This window comes from Ursus americanus, chromosome 1, assembly GCF_024610735.1.
Source record: "Ursus americanus isolate L20-20 chromosome 1, mUrsAme1.1.p, whole genome shotgun sequence".
Lineage (NCBI taxonomy): Eukaryota > Metazoa > Chordata > Mammalia > Carnivora > Ursidae > Ursus > Ursus americanus.
Genome location: NC_142127.1, coordinates 88,852,219 through 88,868,386, shown reverse-complemented (window position 1 = coordinate 88,868,386; position 16,168 = coordinate 88,852,219). Strand labels below are relative to the sequence as shown.

At 52.5% G+C, this 16,168-nt stretch overlaps 1 protein-coding gene across 17 annotated transcripts in view; it reads left to right on the top strand.

The window, feature by feature from the left end:
* Nucleotides 1-16,168, top strand: part of TNS1 (tensin 1) — a 225,520-nt gene that overhangs the window by 46,187 nt on the left and 163,165 nt on the right. For all 17 annotated transcript variants that reach the window (XM_045777632.2, XM_087863313.1, XM_087863307.1 and 14 more), the window contains exon 3: nucleotides 8,725-8,762. In XM_045777632.2, the coding sequence (XP_045633588.2) occupies nucleotides 8,725-8,762 (38 nt within the window). The remainder of the gene's footprint in view (nucleotides 1-8,724; nucleotides 8,763-16,168) is intronic.

Genomic DNA, 16,168 nt, shown 5'->3' with positions numbered 1-16,168 from the left:
CCATCCAGCCATCAATCTATCCATCCATGAAGGGCCACCAGGTATGGTTGTACAGGTTGCTCCCTGGCAAAGGGGGTGATTGTGGACTAAAATCCTGTCATGTTTTGTTCGCCAAGCCCAGGGTTTGCTGTGCTCTCTGGTTCCTTTTCTGGGCTTCCAGTCTGGGCTTCCAGCATGCTTACCTTCTGGATTCGTGGCTGGGGTGCTGGGGATGCAGGGAGTATGGAACATCAAGGCTGTGAATTCAGTCTCCACAGGGCTTGCAGTGCTGAGGGAACTCCTGCAGGCAGGGGCGGTGAGGACACTTTCCTAGATCTAGAGAAACTGGGGCACTTGTCGCCTCCCTGCAGCTGGCCTGCTCTATAGCTCGGACAATTCTGCCCCCTCTTTCCTGCGTTTTACTGTTGCACGTAATATGGCTGAGGGGGTGAGGTGGGAGGCGGGGCTGGGGAGAAGAGTCAAGGAGCCCAGGGTCTGGTCTGGGAGACTCAGAGATGGACCACACAAAGAACTAAGGTGGAGGGACATTTGGGCGTACGTGTGACTGATAAACAGGCCAAGAGGTCACCATGAGATGGCTGTCAGTCTTCTCCTTCGCTGAGCTGTTTCCTCCTGCGTACCATGGGGTTAATAATAAACCCTGACCTGCGTCCCTGGGGGGCTGGTGACTGTGAGGAACATGGATGTTCTGTGTGTGGTTGGAACACGAACACCAGCATTAAGGACTAAGGCTCCGCGTGGGGGAGACGGACGGATGAGACGATGGGAGAGGAGGCCCCGGGCCTTTGTTAAGGGTCCGGGTTCTATCTCTGGCCCTGCCACCCATAGGCTGTGTGACCTCAGATAAGTCATGCCACTGCTCAGGACTCAGTTTCCTCAACTACAGGGAAGGGATTAGACCAAGAATGCTCACTGAGGCCCAGATGGCGGCGGGATGGGGGCTAGTGTCTGGAAAACTCCCTTGTTGGAGTCAGTAAAGGCTCGATAACTCTCCCAGTGGAGGCAGCCACTTCACCTCCTGCATACACACGTGCATCCCTCTGATGGTCGTGAACTGAGCCCCCTCTGGGCTGGATGTGGTGCCAGGTCCTGGTGCCAAGACCCAGCCCCTGACCGGGGAAGACAGACATGCCATCAGACGATCACACAACATGGTGGCAAAGCTGACCCGGAGGTGTGTGTGAAAGGTCATCTCTGACTTAGCAGAGATTTTCCTGTCGGGCCTCACCAGGGAAGGTATAGGTAGGCTGGGTCTTGAGGGGTGTGTAGGAGCTCCTCTGTTTAAACAGTGGGTTTCCCACAGATTCTTGGGGTGGTGCTCTAGGGAGTCTAGGGCCCTAGCCTTCTGCTAGGCTGAAACCCAAGGGAAGAGACCAGAATGCCAGCCCAAGAGCCCAAGGGCTGCCATCTGGGCCTGGATTTGGGGGCTAGGCTTAGACTACTTCCCTTCTCAATGCCTCTGATCAGCCTGGAAGGTAGGGGAAGCTGCCGGCAGTTTACCCAGAGTGCGATGCACTTGGGAAAGATAATTAGGCTCTCAGTGGGACAAACCTACCCAGAAGCCCTTACTGGTGGGATTTGGGGAAACTTGTTTCAGGGAGCTCTTTGTCCTCTGTTTCTTTACGGGGATCCCAGCTTCTACCCTCTGTCTGAGGACCTCTTTGGAATCATTGGAGGCAGACTGGTAGGGTGGGAAGACCCCAAGTTCTAGTTTTGGCTTTGCCATGGTCTGGCTGTGTGAGCTTGGGTGAGAAACTTAACCTCTCTGGGCCTGGCTTTCCCGTTTCCCTAAAGGACGGATTGGACTAGATCAGAGGCTCTAAACTGTCATCGAAAGGAACTGTGAGGTTTTTTTGGAGGTGTTTTAGGGGCCTGAGAAGGTAAGAAAAAGGGGAAACCCAAGGGGGAAGCCTTGGGGGGTTGGGGCCCTTGGAACCCCTACCCACTTTAATCAGAACAGCTCTGGCTTTGGCAGTTAAATATATCAGGTGGCAGTATGGATGGTGGTCTTGCACTTAGCCCGGACGTCCTGGATTCATATCCCAGCTCTGCCCCTTACTAGTAAGAACTTGAGCGGATTATGTCACCTGTCCGAGCCTCAGTCACCTCTCCTTTAAAATGAGACACATAGCACATCTCCGTCCTCAGGTTACTTTGGGGGATTAAATGACATAATATGTACACATAAAGGGCTCAGAACAAGCATTTAGTAAATATTACCCAAGATCACTGAGGTTCCATGTAGGAGTCCATCTGCATGAAAGTTTGAAAACCACTGGATGAGAACATCTAGAAGGTTTCCTCTTGCTTGAACTTCAGAGCCACGTGGTGCCCACAACCCCTGGCCATCCCCTGAGATACCTTGTATTACTTGAGGTACCCCAGAGAAACAGAACCAACAGGATGTATGTATGGATGGGTAGATAAGTAGGTAGATATGTGGGTAGTCGATGGATGGATAGATAAATAATTTATTTTAAGGAATTGGCTCATGCAATTATAGAGGCTTGGCAAGTCCAAAATCTGTTGTCAGGGTGGAGACCCAGGGAAGAGTTGCAGTTCAACTTCAAAACCAGTCTGCTGGAGGAGTCCCTTCTTGCTTGGAGAGATCAGGCCTTCAACTGATTGGACATGGCCCACCCACATTATGGAAGTTAATGTGCTATACTTAAGGTCTCCTGATTTAAATGTTAATCTTATTAAAAAAAGAAACCCCTTCACAGAAACATCTAGAATAATGATGAACAACTACCTGGGTATGATAGATAGCCTACCCAAGCTGACACATAATATAAACCATCACACACCTCCAGTCCAGGCCGTGAAGATAAGCAGGGCAGGGAAGGGCTGTGAGGCCACGCGGGCAGGTGGGTGGCTGGGCCAGTCTCTCTGCCAGCTGGGGAAAGGAGCTGAGGCCTACTGGGTGTGTGGGCTGTTCCTGCTGGGGTCAGGTGCACACCGAGGCTATGTGCTCATTTTCCGAGCTGAGGCCAGGAGGAAAAGGCCATTTAGATCCCAACAATGTTGGCTTCCTGTGTTCCCGGGAGGCAGGAAGCCACCTCAGGACAGAGTACCAGCAGCCCAGTGAGGCGGGAGCTGGCTCAGGGCTTGGGCTGGGGGTGCAGTTGTCTAACCCAGCAGGTGACCTGTGGACCCTCCACACTATGGGGCTCTCTGCTCCACCACCAGCTGGGGCCTGCTGGGTGGGAGGCCGTGTCGACACCCATGGGCAGAGATGAGGCTCCTGGGGATCCATGAAGCTTTGGTTTGACAGGGTCCCTCCCCGGGGGCCTTCATCTTGTGGGGTCACTGGCTTACGAGGCCACTGCCTTCTGTGGGAACTGGGGGAGGCCACAGTCCGCTCAGGTGGGGTGGACCCCGAGATGCGTGTCTGGGGACGACTCAAGTACAAAGCACAGCAGGATGGGAAGGCTGACGTTTTCCTGCCCTGGTTCCCCCACAAGGAGGAGCGGTACCTTGCAGAGTGGGCATCCCTGTCAACCGCAGGCTGGTTGTTCCCTCCACAGTGTCTGGGATGCACTCAGGGTTGGAACCCGGGCCTCTCCCCTTTCTTCGTCGGAGGGAGGAAGAGGCAGGTGGTGAGACCAGTGGGGTGCCACAGGCTCTCACAGCCGGAAGAGGGCTTGAGGACCATCTGTTCCGGGGCTCAGTGATGCAGGGGCTTTCAGGACTGATGCAGGCAAATGAGTGAGTCAGCAGGGCATAATGGGGACCAGAGAGTGGGAATGACTTGCTTCAGGTCACACAGCTGTCTGATGGCACTCAGGTCTAGAACAGCGTCTCTGGTATAATAGCAGCAATACAGAATCCGATGACGCTGATAGCAGCTACAACCTCATACAGACCATACTCGGGGCCAGCCGCACACATGAAGTCAGTCAATTCTCACAACAGCCCTGGGAAGGAGGTGCTGCTATTGCCTCCATTTTATAGATGAGGAAATGGAGGCTCAGAGTGGCTGCGTAACTGGTCCCAGATCACAGAGCATGACCGACATCTGAGCTGAGGGCCAGTCTCCATGCAGCCAGGCAGGTAAGCGGGTAGATGGAGAAGTGGACCAGGCTGGATCATAGGTGGTGTTCGTACTGAGGCACTCAGAAAGCACTGACCGTGGTCCACATTGGCCCTCTCCCAGCAGGGGCTGGAGCTGAAAAGTGGGGCTCACCCACCCTCTCTTGTGGCTGCTCCATTGCCCCAGAACATCAGCCTCAGTCCCAGCGGTTGAGGCTGGGAAGAATTCTTCCAGTTTTAAATTTACAGCACATTTGTTGAGCCCCATCTGTAAGTCAGCCCTCGTGCTAGGAGAAGGGGCAGGATGCAAAGCTGACAGCTTGAGCAGGACCTCACTGGGAGCACAGGAAGGGGAGGGATCATCTTTGAATGCCCGATTATCCAGGGAGGGACATTTTGAAATGGACCTTGGAGGATGTATATGAGTTCACCATTTCAGATGTACCAGATTTAACGCCCTTTTTGGGAGTCAGTGTGGCAGATCTCTCTTGCAGCAGTGGCTGGAGGTAGAGGCAAGACCAGGCCATGCAGGGCCTTATGAGTGTGCCGAGGAGCTGGACAAGACAGTTCTAAGCAGGAGTGTAATGTGATCAGTTTGCACTTGAGAATGGTCTGTGGCTCTATGGATTAAAGCGGGGGGCCAAGCCTGGAGGGGAGACAGGGTCCAGGGAAGGATAATTGGTCTGAACTGGTGCAGTAGTGGGGGGCCTGGAAGGAAGGGGGGCATATTTGACAGCCTCTTTGGAATTACTTTCTGGGACACGATGACTAATTGCTTGGTAGGGAAAGGAAAGGGAAGAAGGAATTCCAGAAATAAGCATGCCTGTACCCAGGGAGCAAGGAAGGAGCAAGGAGATGGCCTCTGGCTTCAGTGTCCATCATCAGCCTTTAGCCTCTTGCTTTCTGAGGGATCCTGGGCTCTGGTTTCTGTGTTGATTACCTGTAACTACATAACAAATTTGTCCCCAAACTTAGCAATTTGCAACAGATATGAAATTATGATCTCACAGCGTTTCCGAGGGTCAGGGTTTCACGTGTGGCTTCACTGGGTGGTTTGGACCCTTGGTCTCTCTTGAGTTGTAGTCGTGAGCCGGGGTCGTAGTCACCTGAGGGCCTGACAGGGACCGGAGGATCCACTTGCAAGGTGGTTCGGTCATGCACCTACCAAGTTGGGACTGGCTGGTGGCAGGAGGCCTCAGCTGTTCATCACATGGCCCTTTCTGTAGCGCTGCCTGGGTGTCCTCACGATGTGGTGACTGGCTTCTCCCAGAGCCGGTGATCCAAGAGACCGGGGCTGAAGCCACGATGCCTTTGATGACTGAGCCTCAGGAGTCACACACCAGCATTTCTACAATACTCAGTGGGGTACATGAGCCAGCCCTAGTCACCGTGGGAGAGGATGACAGGAGGGTGTGCATCCAGGAGGCAGGAAACACTGGCTGCCTCAGTTTCCCTTTCTGGAGCACAGTTGAATGTGCCATATGCATCTGGGAAGTGGGAAGCCAGCAGAGTGGCACGACCAAGGTGCGCATGACAGTAGGGGACCTGCCAGTTAGAGTAGGAGATACTGCCCCCTGGGGGAGACTGGAGAAGGGTGGCCTACTGTGAGGGCACTGTTCCTGGAGGGCCTCCCTGGGGGTGGGTACAGGTGCTCCTAAGGTCTAAAAAATCCACCAGCAGAGCTGCTGGGAACCTGCCACTCGAGTGGAGTTTGCCGAGCTTTTGTCTTCTGGGCCGGAGGCTGGGGAAGGTCTCGTTTGCTCCCGCTGGAGAGCTCTCAAGGGCACGCTCTGCATTCCAGAACGCATGGAGCCCTCCACTCACTGTACTGCCGTTGCCCTACGGTCTCTCCATCTGCCCTCCGCCCAAGGACATTTGTTGAGTGTCTGCCCACTGTGTGACAGGCAGGGCCGCCCCGTATGGTCATGCAGGCCGTTCACTGCCAAGGGCGCCTACCCGAGAGAGCTCCGGAAGCAGCCACGCTTTGCTCTCCAAACCACGCACCCAGGTACAGAGTTGGGTCCACCTGGAGAAAGGGCACCTTCTCGCCATTTCCACAAAGACGCCGTATTCAACTGTGTGTCCAAGAGGCTGGTCTGCCCAGAGGGTAACATATTTTCTACTTTGCACAAAGCTGCTGTTTGGTGTGGGGGGCCTGGATCAGAAACTGTTCTAGCTGCTGGGGACTTGGTGTGAACGAGACGGGCATACTCCCTGCCCTCATGGATCTAGTGTAGGGAGATATACTATTCATAAGTGAGCAGGAATTATTCACGTTGATTTGTCAGACTATGAACTGTGTTAAGAAGAAAATTATCGGGGTGCTGCTGAGAAAGAATGTTGGAGGTGTTTAATGTCACTTGGGTGGTCAGGAAAAGCTTCTTTGAGGAGATAGATGGCTTTCAGTGGATTCTGCAAGTAGAAGAAGGATTTGGCTTGGTGAGCAATGGACAGCTAGGGTGAGGGAGAATGTTCCATGCAGCCAGAACAGCAAGTGCAGAGGTCCTGGGGTAGGAAAGGATTTGGTGCATTCTGTGAACTGTCTGCAGTATGCAGTGTGATACTTGAGGAGGATGGAGTCCTGGCTATCCTTGTGCTGTTGGTATCTTGACTGGGGTTAGGAGGCCCAGAGTGGACACTTAGGGAATGCCTTTTTTGATGGATTATGAAATGTTGGGGGCAGGGTATGGCTCAGGGAAAGGTTGAGAGTGGAGTGGGAATGATTAAATGGAGGTCTCCATTAATGGAGATCTCCAGGGGAGATCTTCAGTCAGGTCCAACTTCTCAATCATTTATTAAGCTTCTACTGTGTACCAGGTATTGCATAGTGAGAGAAAGAGGGAGAGAGAGAGAGAGGGAGGGAGAGACAGGTCCTTCCTTTGACGGAGCCCACAGCTGTAGGGACCAAGGTGGTGGGGGAAATGTGCTGTGTGGTGATACCAGTGAGGAAGGAGGGAACAGCGAGGGAGGCCTCCAGAGGAGGGGCCCAGGACTTATTCCCCAAGGCCTGGGATTTGATTGGCAGAGCAAGGGGAAAGGTCCTTCTCTTTGGAGGTAGTGGCCCAGTGGGGCGCCTGCTTGGCTGGAAGGGCCTTCCAAGCTCAGGCCACATGGCCTAAGGCTTTCTCAATTCCACATTCCAAGGCCAGGGGTGGGGCCGGGGTGTCTGGAGGGGAGTTGCCATCCTGGAGTAGTTGAGGGGGTGGGGCAAGAGAGAAGCAGAAAGGCTAGACAGATGGGCATGACTTGACTTGGGTGGCCAGGGGTGGGTATGTCCTTGGTGTGGACAGGGGTGGAGAAGTCCCTGGGCTGGACTGGGTGGCTGATGGGGTCAGGAAAGCCTTGCTCAGCACCAGCTGAGTCACAGGCCTGAGCTGGGGCCAGGACTAGGTTCTGGGAGAACAAGGTCCCAGGCAGGGCCGATGGCCAAGGTCACATCCCAGACTTCCACTCCTACAGACCAATCAGAAGCCTTGTATGGAGAGACCTGTTTTGGCAGCTCTGGGCCTTCCTCTGTGCCTCGGTCTCCCCTTTTGCATTCTGCCGAGAATCAGGTTGGCTCAAAGCCAGAAAGGGGTTGGACAAACTGTAGATCCAAGAGGCCAGGGCAGCTGGCTGTGGCCCAGGGCTGTGGCTGCCAGGGATTTGGGGTTGGGACAGCTCTCCCCTGCCTCCCTGACCACTGTTCTCTAACCAGTGCCCGTAACCCACCTGTCTCAGCAGCTAAAAAGGTCAAGTCAGTGCAGAAGCTCGGCTCAGTAGACCCCTCACCCCTTCTGTGGGACCTGGTGGGAGGGGACCACCAAACCCCAGGGTGGAGGGCCCTGGGGGTGGGGCAGTCAGGGCTGGGACATTCCAGACTGAGGGAACCCCATAGGAAATTTGATTCCAGCTTCTGGTAGTGGGAGGGCAGTGTGTGTGTGTGTGTGTTTCAAGTGATGCAGAAGTTTGTGAGCCTGTGTAAGCATCTATCCGTGTGTCCGTGTCCACCAACCGTGTCAGGCTGTACTCTGAGGGTGTCCTGTGAAAGTGTGTGTGTTGGGGCCCCGGAGTCAGAGGTTTCCCTTGGGCATGAGTGTGAGTGTGTGTCAGGCTGTGTGTGTATATATGTGTGTATGTGTGCATGTCTGGACGAGTGTATGGGGATAGAGGTTATAGGTGATTCTGTGTGTGTGTGTGTGTGTGTGTGTGTGTGTGTGCGCGTGTGCACTTGTCCTCTCCTGGATGGTAAATCGGGTCTGTGTGTCTGTCTTGGGGGGAGAGTGAGCGTGATGATTGTTCCTGGGGTGCTGGCTGCTTGCCTGCCTGGTGTGTATGTAAGGGGAGAAGGCCCCCCGTATTTCTCAGCGCTGCCACGGGGCCTGGGTCCGGGCCACCTCTGCCCCTGGCAAGGATCCAGCGGGGGAGTCGGTTCCCCCGCCCCTCCCACCTTCCCGCGCCCGCCCCAGGGGCTCTGGAGATGGGGGCTCCGCGCCTCCCCGACACGCGGGTCCGCAGTCCCGGGCTTTCCCGCCCCGCAGGCCCCGGGGAGTTGCGGCAGCCGCCCCCCTCTGCCCCCTCCTCCCTCCGTTCCTCCTTCCCTCCCTTCCCTCCCGAGCGCCGAGTGCGGGCGGGGGTGGGAGGAGATTTCGCCCGAGTTTCCATTTCATACCTCGCGGCTAAACTTTCTTTCTGTGTCTCGCCCTCTCGCAGTCTGCAGCTTCTCCTGTCATCGGAAATGCCAGGCCAAGGTAAGGGGCTGCGGGCCGGCTGGCTCCGCGGGGGGCTCGGGGACGGGACTGGCTCGGTCCGGGCGGGGAGCTGTGGGCGCGGAGGGGCCGGGGGCGGTGCCCCGGTCGTCCCCTGCCCCGCTCTTTGTTTATGCAAAGCTTGGGGCCGGAGCCGGCCCGGGTCAAGGTGAAGGCGAGGGCCGGGGGCGGGGGCCCGGGGTGCGGGGTCTGGGCAGCTTCTGAAAGTGGCTGGCGGGGACGGAGCTCCGAGGGAGGGGTCTCTGAAGGTATTTCTACCTAGTTGGGGGGGGGGTGCTGGTTGGGGGAATGGAGGAGGAGGGGGCTGCAATTCGGTTCTCCCGTGGGCCGCGCAGAGCCCTGGTTGGCCCAGTTCGGGCAGCCTGGAAAATCTCAGAATGGGGGCTGCAGCCAAAGAAGCCCGAGAGCGGGGGAAAATGGAATAGGTGGGGAAGTGGGGCTGAGGTCGGAGGTCAGAGTTTCTCTGGGCATGGAACCTCCTGTGGAGCCATCCCGCTCTCTTTATTGGCCAGGTGGCACTTTGGTCCTCAGTTTCCCCATCAGTGTTTCAGGGCTGGTCTTGGTGAGAGAGGAAAACTGAGGCAAGAAGGCCAGAGGGGCTGCTGGGTCCTGGTTGGCCAGGCTGGTTGGAGCCCTGTTGCATGGTCTCAGGCCTGGTCAGAGGAGTGCTGGATCAGGGGTCGGCTTCTTGGAGTAATGGATTATGATGGCTTATTTGGTAGGGAAGCTGCTCTGTCAGATGGGCTCAGCTCCCTGGAGGTGGAAATGCCCTGCCTTACCTGTCAGTCTGCATTCCCCCCCCCCCAATGGCTCACCTCCCTGCCCTCTCACCCCACCTTTGCTGTTCCTGATCTTTCAGGAAGGAGTTCAGTGAATGGAAGGGGGAGGGAAGAAGTTTCAAAAGGATGCACTGAGCACTGGAGACCCAGTATCTGGTGCATTTCGTGCTCTGCATCTTTATTTGCTGAGTGACCTTGCGCAAGTCACATAACCTCTCTGAGCTTCTGTTTCATCCTCAAGGGGATGGGAATAAGAAAAGGTTATTATGAGGATAAGATGGGATAATGTGGGTGAAAGTACCCAATACAGTGCCTGACATAAGGTAGGTGCTCAAAAATGTAGCAACTGATTGATCAATTGGTGATTCCAAGAGCCTAGTGTTATTTTGGAGGATGCTCGTAGGTGGACAGATCTGGGAGGGAGTCCACTTGCTCCCTGGTGACCTTGCTCAAGCTAAGTATGCGGCTCTGCTGGGGGCATCTCCCCATCGGTAAACTCCAGGTAGGGGTGCCCTCCTAGCAGACGTGCAAAGGGCCTGGCTCACAATGGGCACACCTGGAGAGCTGCTGCCCCTCCCATCGCCTTCTGCTTTTCCAGCTCTCCTAGCCTTGTCTCCTTCAGTTGGGGGGGGGGGCAGTGAGTTTCTGCTTCTCCCTCCATCTCCTTCCTTGTTCTCTTCATCCAGAGCAGAGCTTCTCCACCCTTAACCCCAGAGACTGCGTTTTCTTGCTCCTCCCGTCTACTCCCTTCCTTTCTGCACCTGCTTCTCTTAATAACAATGAGTGTTTGTACAGTGCTTCAGGCTTTAGAAAGGGCTTCAATGCATTATCTGATTTTATTCTTTTAATTCCATCACAGCATGAAACAGGCTGAAAGATCTTGTTGTTGTACAAATAAGGAAACTGAGTCACCCAAAAGGTGAATGACTTTCCCAAGGTCTCACAGTTTACTTCCTCATCCGTCTTTGTCCCTGGGCCTTTGTGCTTCCTTCTAAATATCCCATCTTGCTGAAGTTCCTATATCCTTCCCTGCCCTCCCCCTTTGCTTTCCATCTCTTGCAGCAGCGGATGCCTTCAGAGAGGATAAGGGGATGAACATACTGGCAGTGAAGGGTCTGAGTCTGGCTGAATGGGGGCTGAGAGAGGTCTGGAGGAGTGACCAAAGAGGGTTTCTTATTATACAGCAGCCTCCTGTAGGATGACAGAGGGACGCCAAAGGTGACTTCTGGGGACATAGCCTGCTTGGCAATTCTTGAAAATGCTGGGGGCTCAGAATCCACCAGGCTGTGGCAAAATCCTGCTCTGCCTAGTCCCGGAGGACAGCCCAGAGGGTAGAGGTGGACTGGCAGGGCACGGCCGGACAGACAGAAGGAACTTTTTAGAGGATTTTCCTCTATAGGAAATGGGACCCACTGGTGGTGTGAGCTCCACCCAGCTGGCAAGTCTTTCCCCTAAAACCACAGCTCTTACTACCGCCCTGACTTTTCCTCCTGCTGGGAAGGGCGATGTGAGCCCCACAGCACACAGCAGAACTCTGTCCTCTGGATTTTATAACTAGATCAACTTGGAGGTCATCTCATCCATTCCCTTACCTCTAGACAGAGCTCATTACACAAATGCTTCTTGAGCTCTTTCCAAGGGCCAGACAGTGCTCTAGGTAAACAAGACAGATAAGGCGTTTGCCCTCATGGGATTCACATTCTCCTGGGAGAGACAGACAATAAATAGGTAAACATGCTATGAAGGAAATGAGCTAAAGCAGTGGGTTAGAGAGTGATTAGGCTAACATGGCCCAGGAAAACTTCTCAGAGGAAGTATTGCGTGAGGTGAGACCCAAATGTTGATGTTACGTGATGATTTGGAAGATGGAAGAGCAAGTGCAAAGGCCCTGAGGTGAGATGAGCTTATCAAATGCTTGAAAGAAGGCCATGTCACTAGAGAATAGTGAGCCCTGGAGCGTTTTAAGCACGTGGGACATGATCTGATCTCTGTTTTGAGAAGTCTACTCTGGCCTTGAACAGGCACAAGGGTAGGCTAGGGAGATGGGCCAACAGGCTGCTGATGTTGCTAGGATGAAGGAGGCTGGTGGCTTAGTCCATGGTGCTTGCAGGAAAGGCAGTGAGAAGGGGCCAGGTCTGGGATACATTCTGGGGTAGAGCCCAAAGCTTGGCTGATCAATGAGATTTTGGGTGTGTGAGAGAGAATGGGCCCAAGGATGACTCCCAGGTTTTTGGCCAGAGTCACTGGGTGCACGTGGTTCCATTTACTGAGATAGATGGAGTGTGTGAGAAATTTCTAGGGAAAAGGTGCCAAGATTTCTGCTTTGCTTGATTTCTTATTTCATAGCTCTTTTCCCACACACTGGGGATTTCTTGTGCATGTGTGTTCTCTCCTGTCCTCTCAAATTCGGCCCGTGCTGGTCACTCTGCCAGTGAGTGGATAGTTCTGGACACCTTAACATGCCACCTTCCAGACTATTCTTGCAGCATGATCTGATCTGGGAGGGGCTATATTATTTACATATAGCAATACGATGTAATAGTCTACCCCCAAATTTAGTAGCTTAAAACAGCAACAAACATTTATTATCTCATATAGTTTCCATGGGTCAGAAATTTGGGAGTGGCTTGGCTGGCTGGTTCTGGCCTGGGGTCTCTCATGGGGTGTCAGTGATGATGTCAGCTGGGGCTGTAGTTATCTGAAGGCCTGACGGGCTGGAGGAGCTGCTTCCAAGGTGGTTCATTCATGTAGCTAGTAAGTTGGCGCTGGCTGTTGGCAGGAGGTCCTAGTTTCTTGCCACATGGCGCTCTCCATAGACCTGCTTGAGTGTCCTCGCAACATGGTGGCTGGCTTCCTTAGAGTAGGTGATTCAAGAAAGAGCAAGGTGGTAGCCACAATGTCTTTATATCCTCACCTTGGAAGGAAAACACTGTTATGTTTACAATATCCTATTCATTGTATAGGTCATCCTCATTGACTGTGGGAGGGACCTATATAAAGACATGAATACTTGCAGGCAAGAATCCCTGGGGGGCCACTTTGGAGGCCGACTACGCAGATGCCCAGAGAGAGGGCAAAGTTGACCTGGCTCCTGGGGAGCTGGTCTGTGGGAGGGGTGGGAAGGGCAGAGAGGTAGGAGTCAGACACACCCCTCTAGGCAGGCTGCCTTCCAGCTGTGTGACCTGTGTTGTACAGGAGTAAATGTACTAATAAAAAATCATTAAAAAAAAAAAAAGGAGTAAATGTACACCAGCACATAGTAGGTACCTTTCTCCTTTCTTGAAGCATGGGTGAAGACTGGAAAGGATCTCAGATATTCTATGCCCAGTTCTTTGCTGCTGGGAAGTGCTTGAGAGAAAATGCTCCATGCTGGTCAAGGAGGGGCCCCAGAGTAGATGTTAAAATACCTGCTTATTGCACAAAGGAGGGCTGAGAGTGAGGTTGTACCCTCAGCTTCTAGAACAGTGCCCGACTCATAGTAGGGGTTCCGATGAAGGAGTAAAGGAGTGGAATAAAGGAATGTTGAGGAACAAGAGGTTCCTATTTAGAGAGAGGCTGTGGAGTGGGGCGAGGGAGGGCATGAGAGCAGGAGAGAAGGAGCAGCAAAATCGTTTCGTAATATCCTTCCAAAAAGCCCTCAGACCTTCTGACAGAGACTCACACCCCACATAATTTTAGTCACTTACATTTTCTAGCTGGAGTATAACTCACCAGCTTGTCAAGTGCACACATCAGTAAGTTTGTACCTATTATGAACCAGATCAAGATCTAGAACATTTCCAGCACCCAGAAGTGCCCTTTTGCACCCCTCCACGTTAGTATCCCCCAAAGGAAATTTCTAGAGTCTTACCTCTGCCATCACAGATTAGTTTTGCCTCTTTTTGACTTCATATAAATTGAATCATACGGTATGTTTACTCTTTTTTTAAAATGATTTATTTATTTTAGAGAGCGAATGCAAGCGAGCAGGGGGAGGAGCTGAAGGAAAGGGAGAGGGAGTGGGAGTCTTAAGCAGACTTTGTGCTGATTGCAGAGTCTGACATGGGGCTCGATTCCATAACCCTGAGATCATGAGCTGAGCTGAAACCAAGAGTCGGACGCTTAACCGACTGCGCCACCCCGGCGCCCCTATTTACTTTTGTGTTTGGCTTATGCTCAGCTTGCTGTCTGGGAGGGTCACCCGCCCTTGCATATTACAGCGGCTCATTCTTTTTGATCACTACGTTGTATTACAATATATGAATAAACCACAATTTGTTTATCCATCCCACTGTTTTTTTAAATTTTATTTTATTTATTTATTTATTTGACAGAGAGAGAGACAGTGAGAGAGGGAACACAAGCAGGGGGAACAGCAGAGAGAGAGGGAGAGGCAGGATTCCCGCTGAGCAGGGAGCCCGTTGCGGGGCTCTATCCCAGGACCCTGGGATCATGACCTGAGCCAAAGTCAGACGCTTAATGACTGAGCCACCCAGGCGCCCCTATCCCTCCCACTGTTGATTGCCATTTGGATTATTTACAATTTGGGGCTATTATGAACAGACGTGCTATGAACGCTTAATCATCTGTATCCACGCAGAACTTTGTAATACACAAATTGTCTTCATTCACCTTCTCGGTTCTGTGAGGTGGGTTGGGCTCATGGTAGCCCTATTTTATAGATCCCAAACTGGGGCCCGGGGAGGGTGACCAACTTGGTTAAGGGCCAGTGGCTTTCTACATGATTCTGGCACTGCCCTGGGCTCCATGGGTGGGGAGCAGGTGAGAAGGAAAGAGAGTGAGACACGCAGAGAGCGGGGCTGGTTTGGACGTTTGAGACTCACCACAGTGGATGGAACTGCCACCCTCCAGCTTTCCACTCCAAATCCCTTGAAGGAAGCAGTTCCAAGCCTCCCTTAGTCTCCACCCCTATGTCTCATGGGGTCCTTACCTGTCCCCAGTTGTTTCTCTCCTGTTGAGGATTAACGTGGGTGTCCCAGGATTTGTCTTCCACTTTTATTTCAGTATACGCACGGTGCGTGTATACACGGCAGATTGTCTTCTGCTTTGTGTTTTTCTCGCTCCCCTGCTATAGGATTCCACAACCTCCAGGTGCGTTTTATCTAGCTAGCTAACTATCATCTATTTATCTATTATTTTAAAGGAAACATAATTTTAGAGTTGTCTTAGATTTACAGAAAAGTCGCAAAGATGATCCAGGGAGTACCTGAGTAGCCCACACCGTTTCCCTAATCCCTAATACATTTTTGAAAACGTTTTTTGCACTCCTGATTTGCCCCTTGTTTTAAAATAGCAGTCCCGGCTGAAAAATGCAGCACCTTCCAGCAAAATGCTCATTTCCATTCCTGGTCGGATGCGAATTAAAGGAAGGTTCCAGGCAGCTGCTGGGCAGGCAAATTGCCCATGCCTCAGCCTCCAGCCTCCAGGCTCCTACTCACCTCCCGCTTCTCTCTTTCTCTCTCTCCTACCCTCTTCCCAGACTCTGGCTCTTCCCCAGCAATGACTTGGTCTCCTCCCTGTACCAAAGGGGTTTAAGTCCCATCCTTTAAGCTTGAAAGGAAAGGAAATCCCGTAATGAACCCCACCTTTCAGTCATATGACACACCACCTTTCCTGCTCTCTCATAAACACACCTGCAACCTTCCTTCACGGTTGTGTTGGGGGCTTGGAGTATTCTCCGGCTACCTGGTATCACCGGACTGGGGGAGGCTCGTGGCCGCAGGACACATCAGTTGTCCTTTGGCCTTGGGAGGCAGAGTATTGTGTTTAAATCCTGACTGCATCCATAATTGGTTGTGTGACCTTGGGCAAGTTCCTTAACCTCTCTGAGCTCCAGTTCCCTCATCCATGCCGTGGGGATGATGGTAGGACCTATCTTGCAGGGCTCTCGTGAGCACTGAGAATGATGACCCAACTCTAATGCCATGTTCAAGATCAAGTGGTCAAAAAGTTGCCAATATTATTATTTTGTATTCCTCCTGCCTTCTCCTAACTCGTGAAAGGTGGGGAGAATCTGGGGGACCAACATAGGGCAAAGCGTGGACTTGGCAAGATACTCGCCTATGTTTTTCTTCTCTTCTTTCCATTATCAAGGAGGCAGAAGGAAATGGTGCCAGTGAATACAATGTGTCTTTTGCTTATTCGCTTGTCCCAGGGCACCTGAGACTGCAGCAGTGCCTCTAAAGACCTTATCTATACATTAGAATCCCTGGGGGCAGTCATGATGCCTGGGTCCTTCTCCCCAGAGTTGATTTAATTGGTTTGGGGCATGATCGGGAATTGGGATTTTTAAAAACCAGCATTGGGAGTATAGAATGGTACAAGCATTCTGGAAAAGAGTTTGACTTTATGAATTATGAATTCATATGAATTTGTTCCTTATGAATTATACACACACTTGTTGCCTAACCGAGCAATGGCACCCTAAGGTATTTACCCAAGAGAAATGGAAATATGTCTACAAAATACATGAATATGTGTAGCAGCTTTAGATACCATAGCCCCAAACTGGAAAAATCCAAATATTCAAATGCAGGTGAATGGAGAAATATGTGATATAATGGCCCAGTGATATACTACCCAGCAATGAAAAGGAACGAACTATTGTTA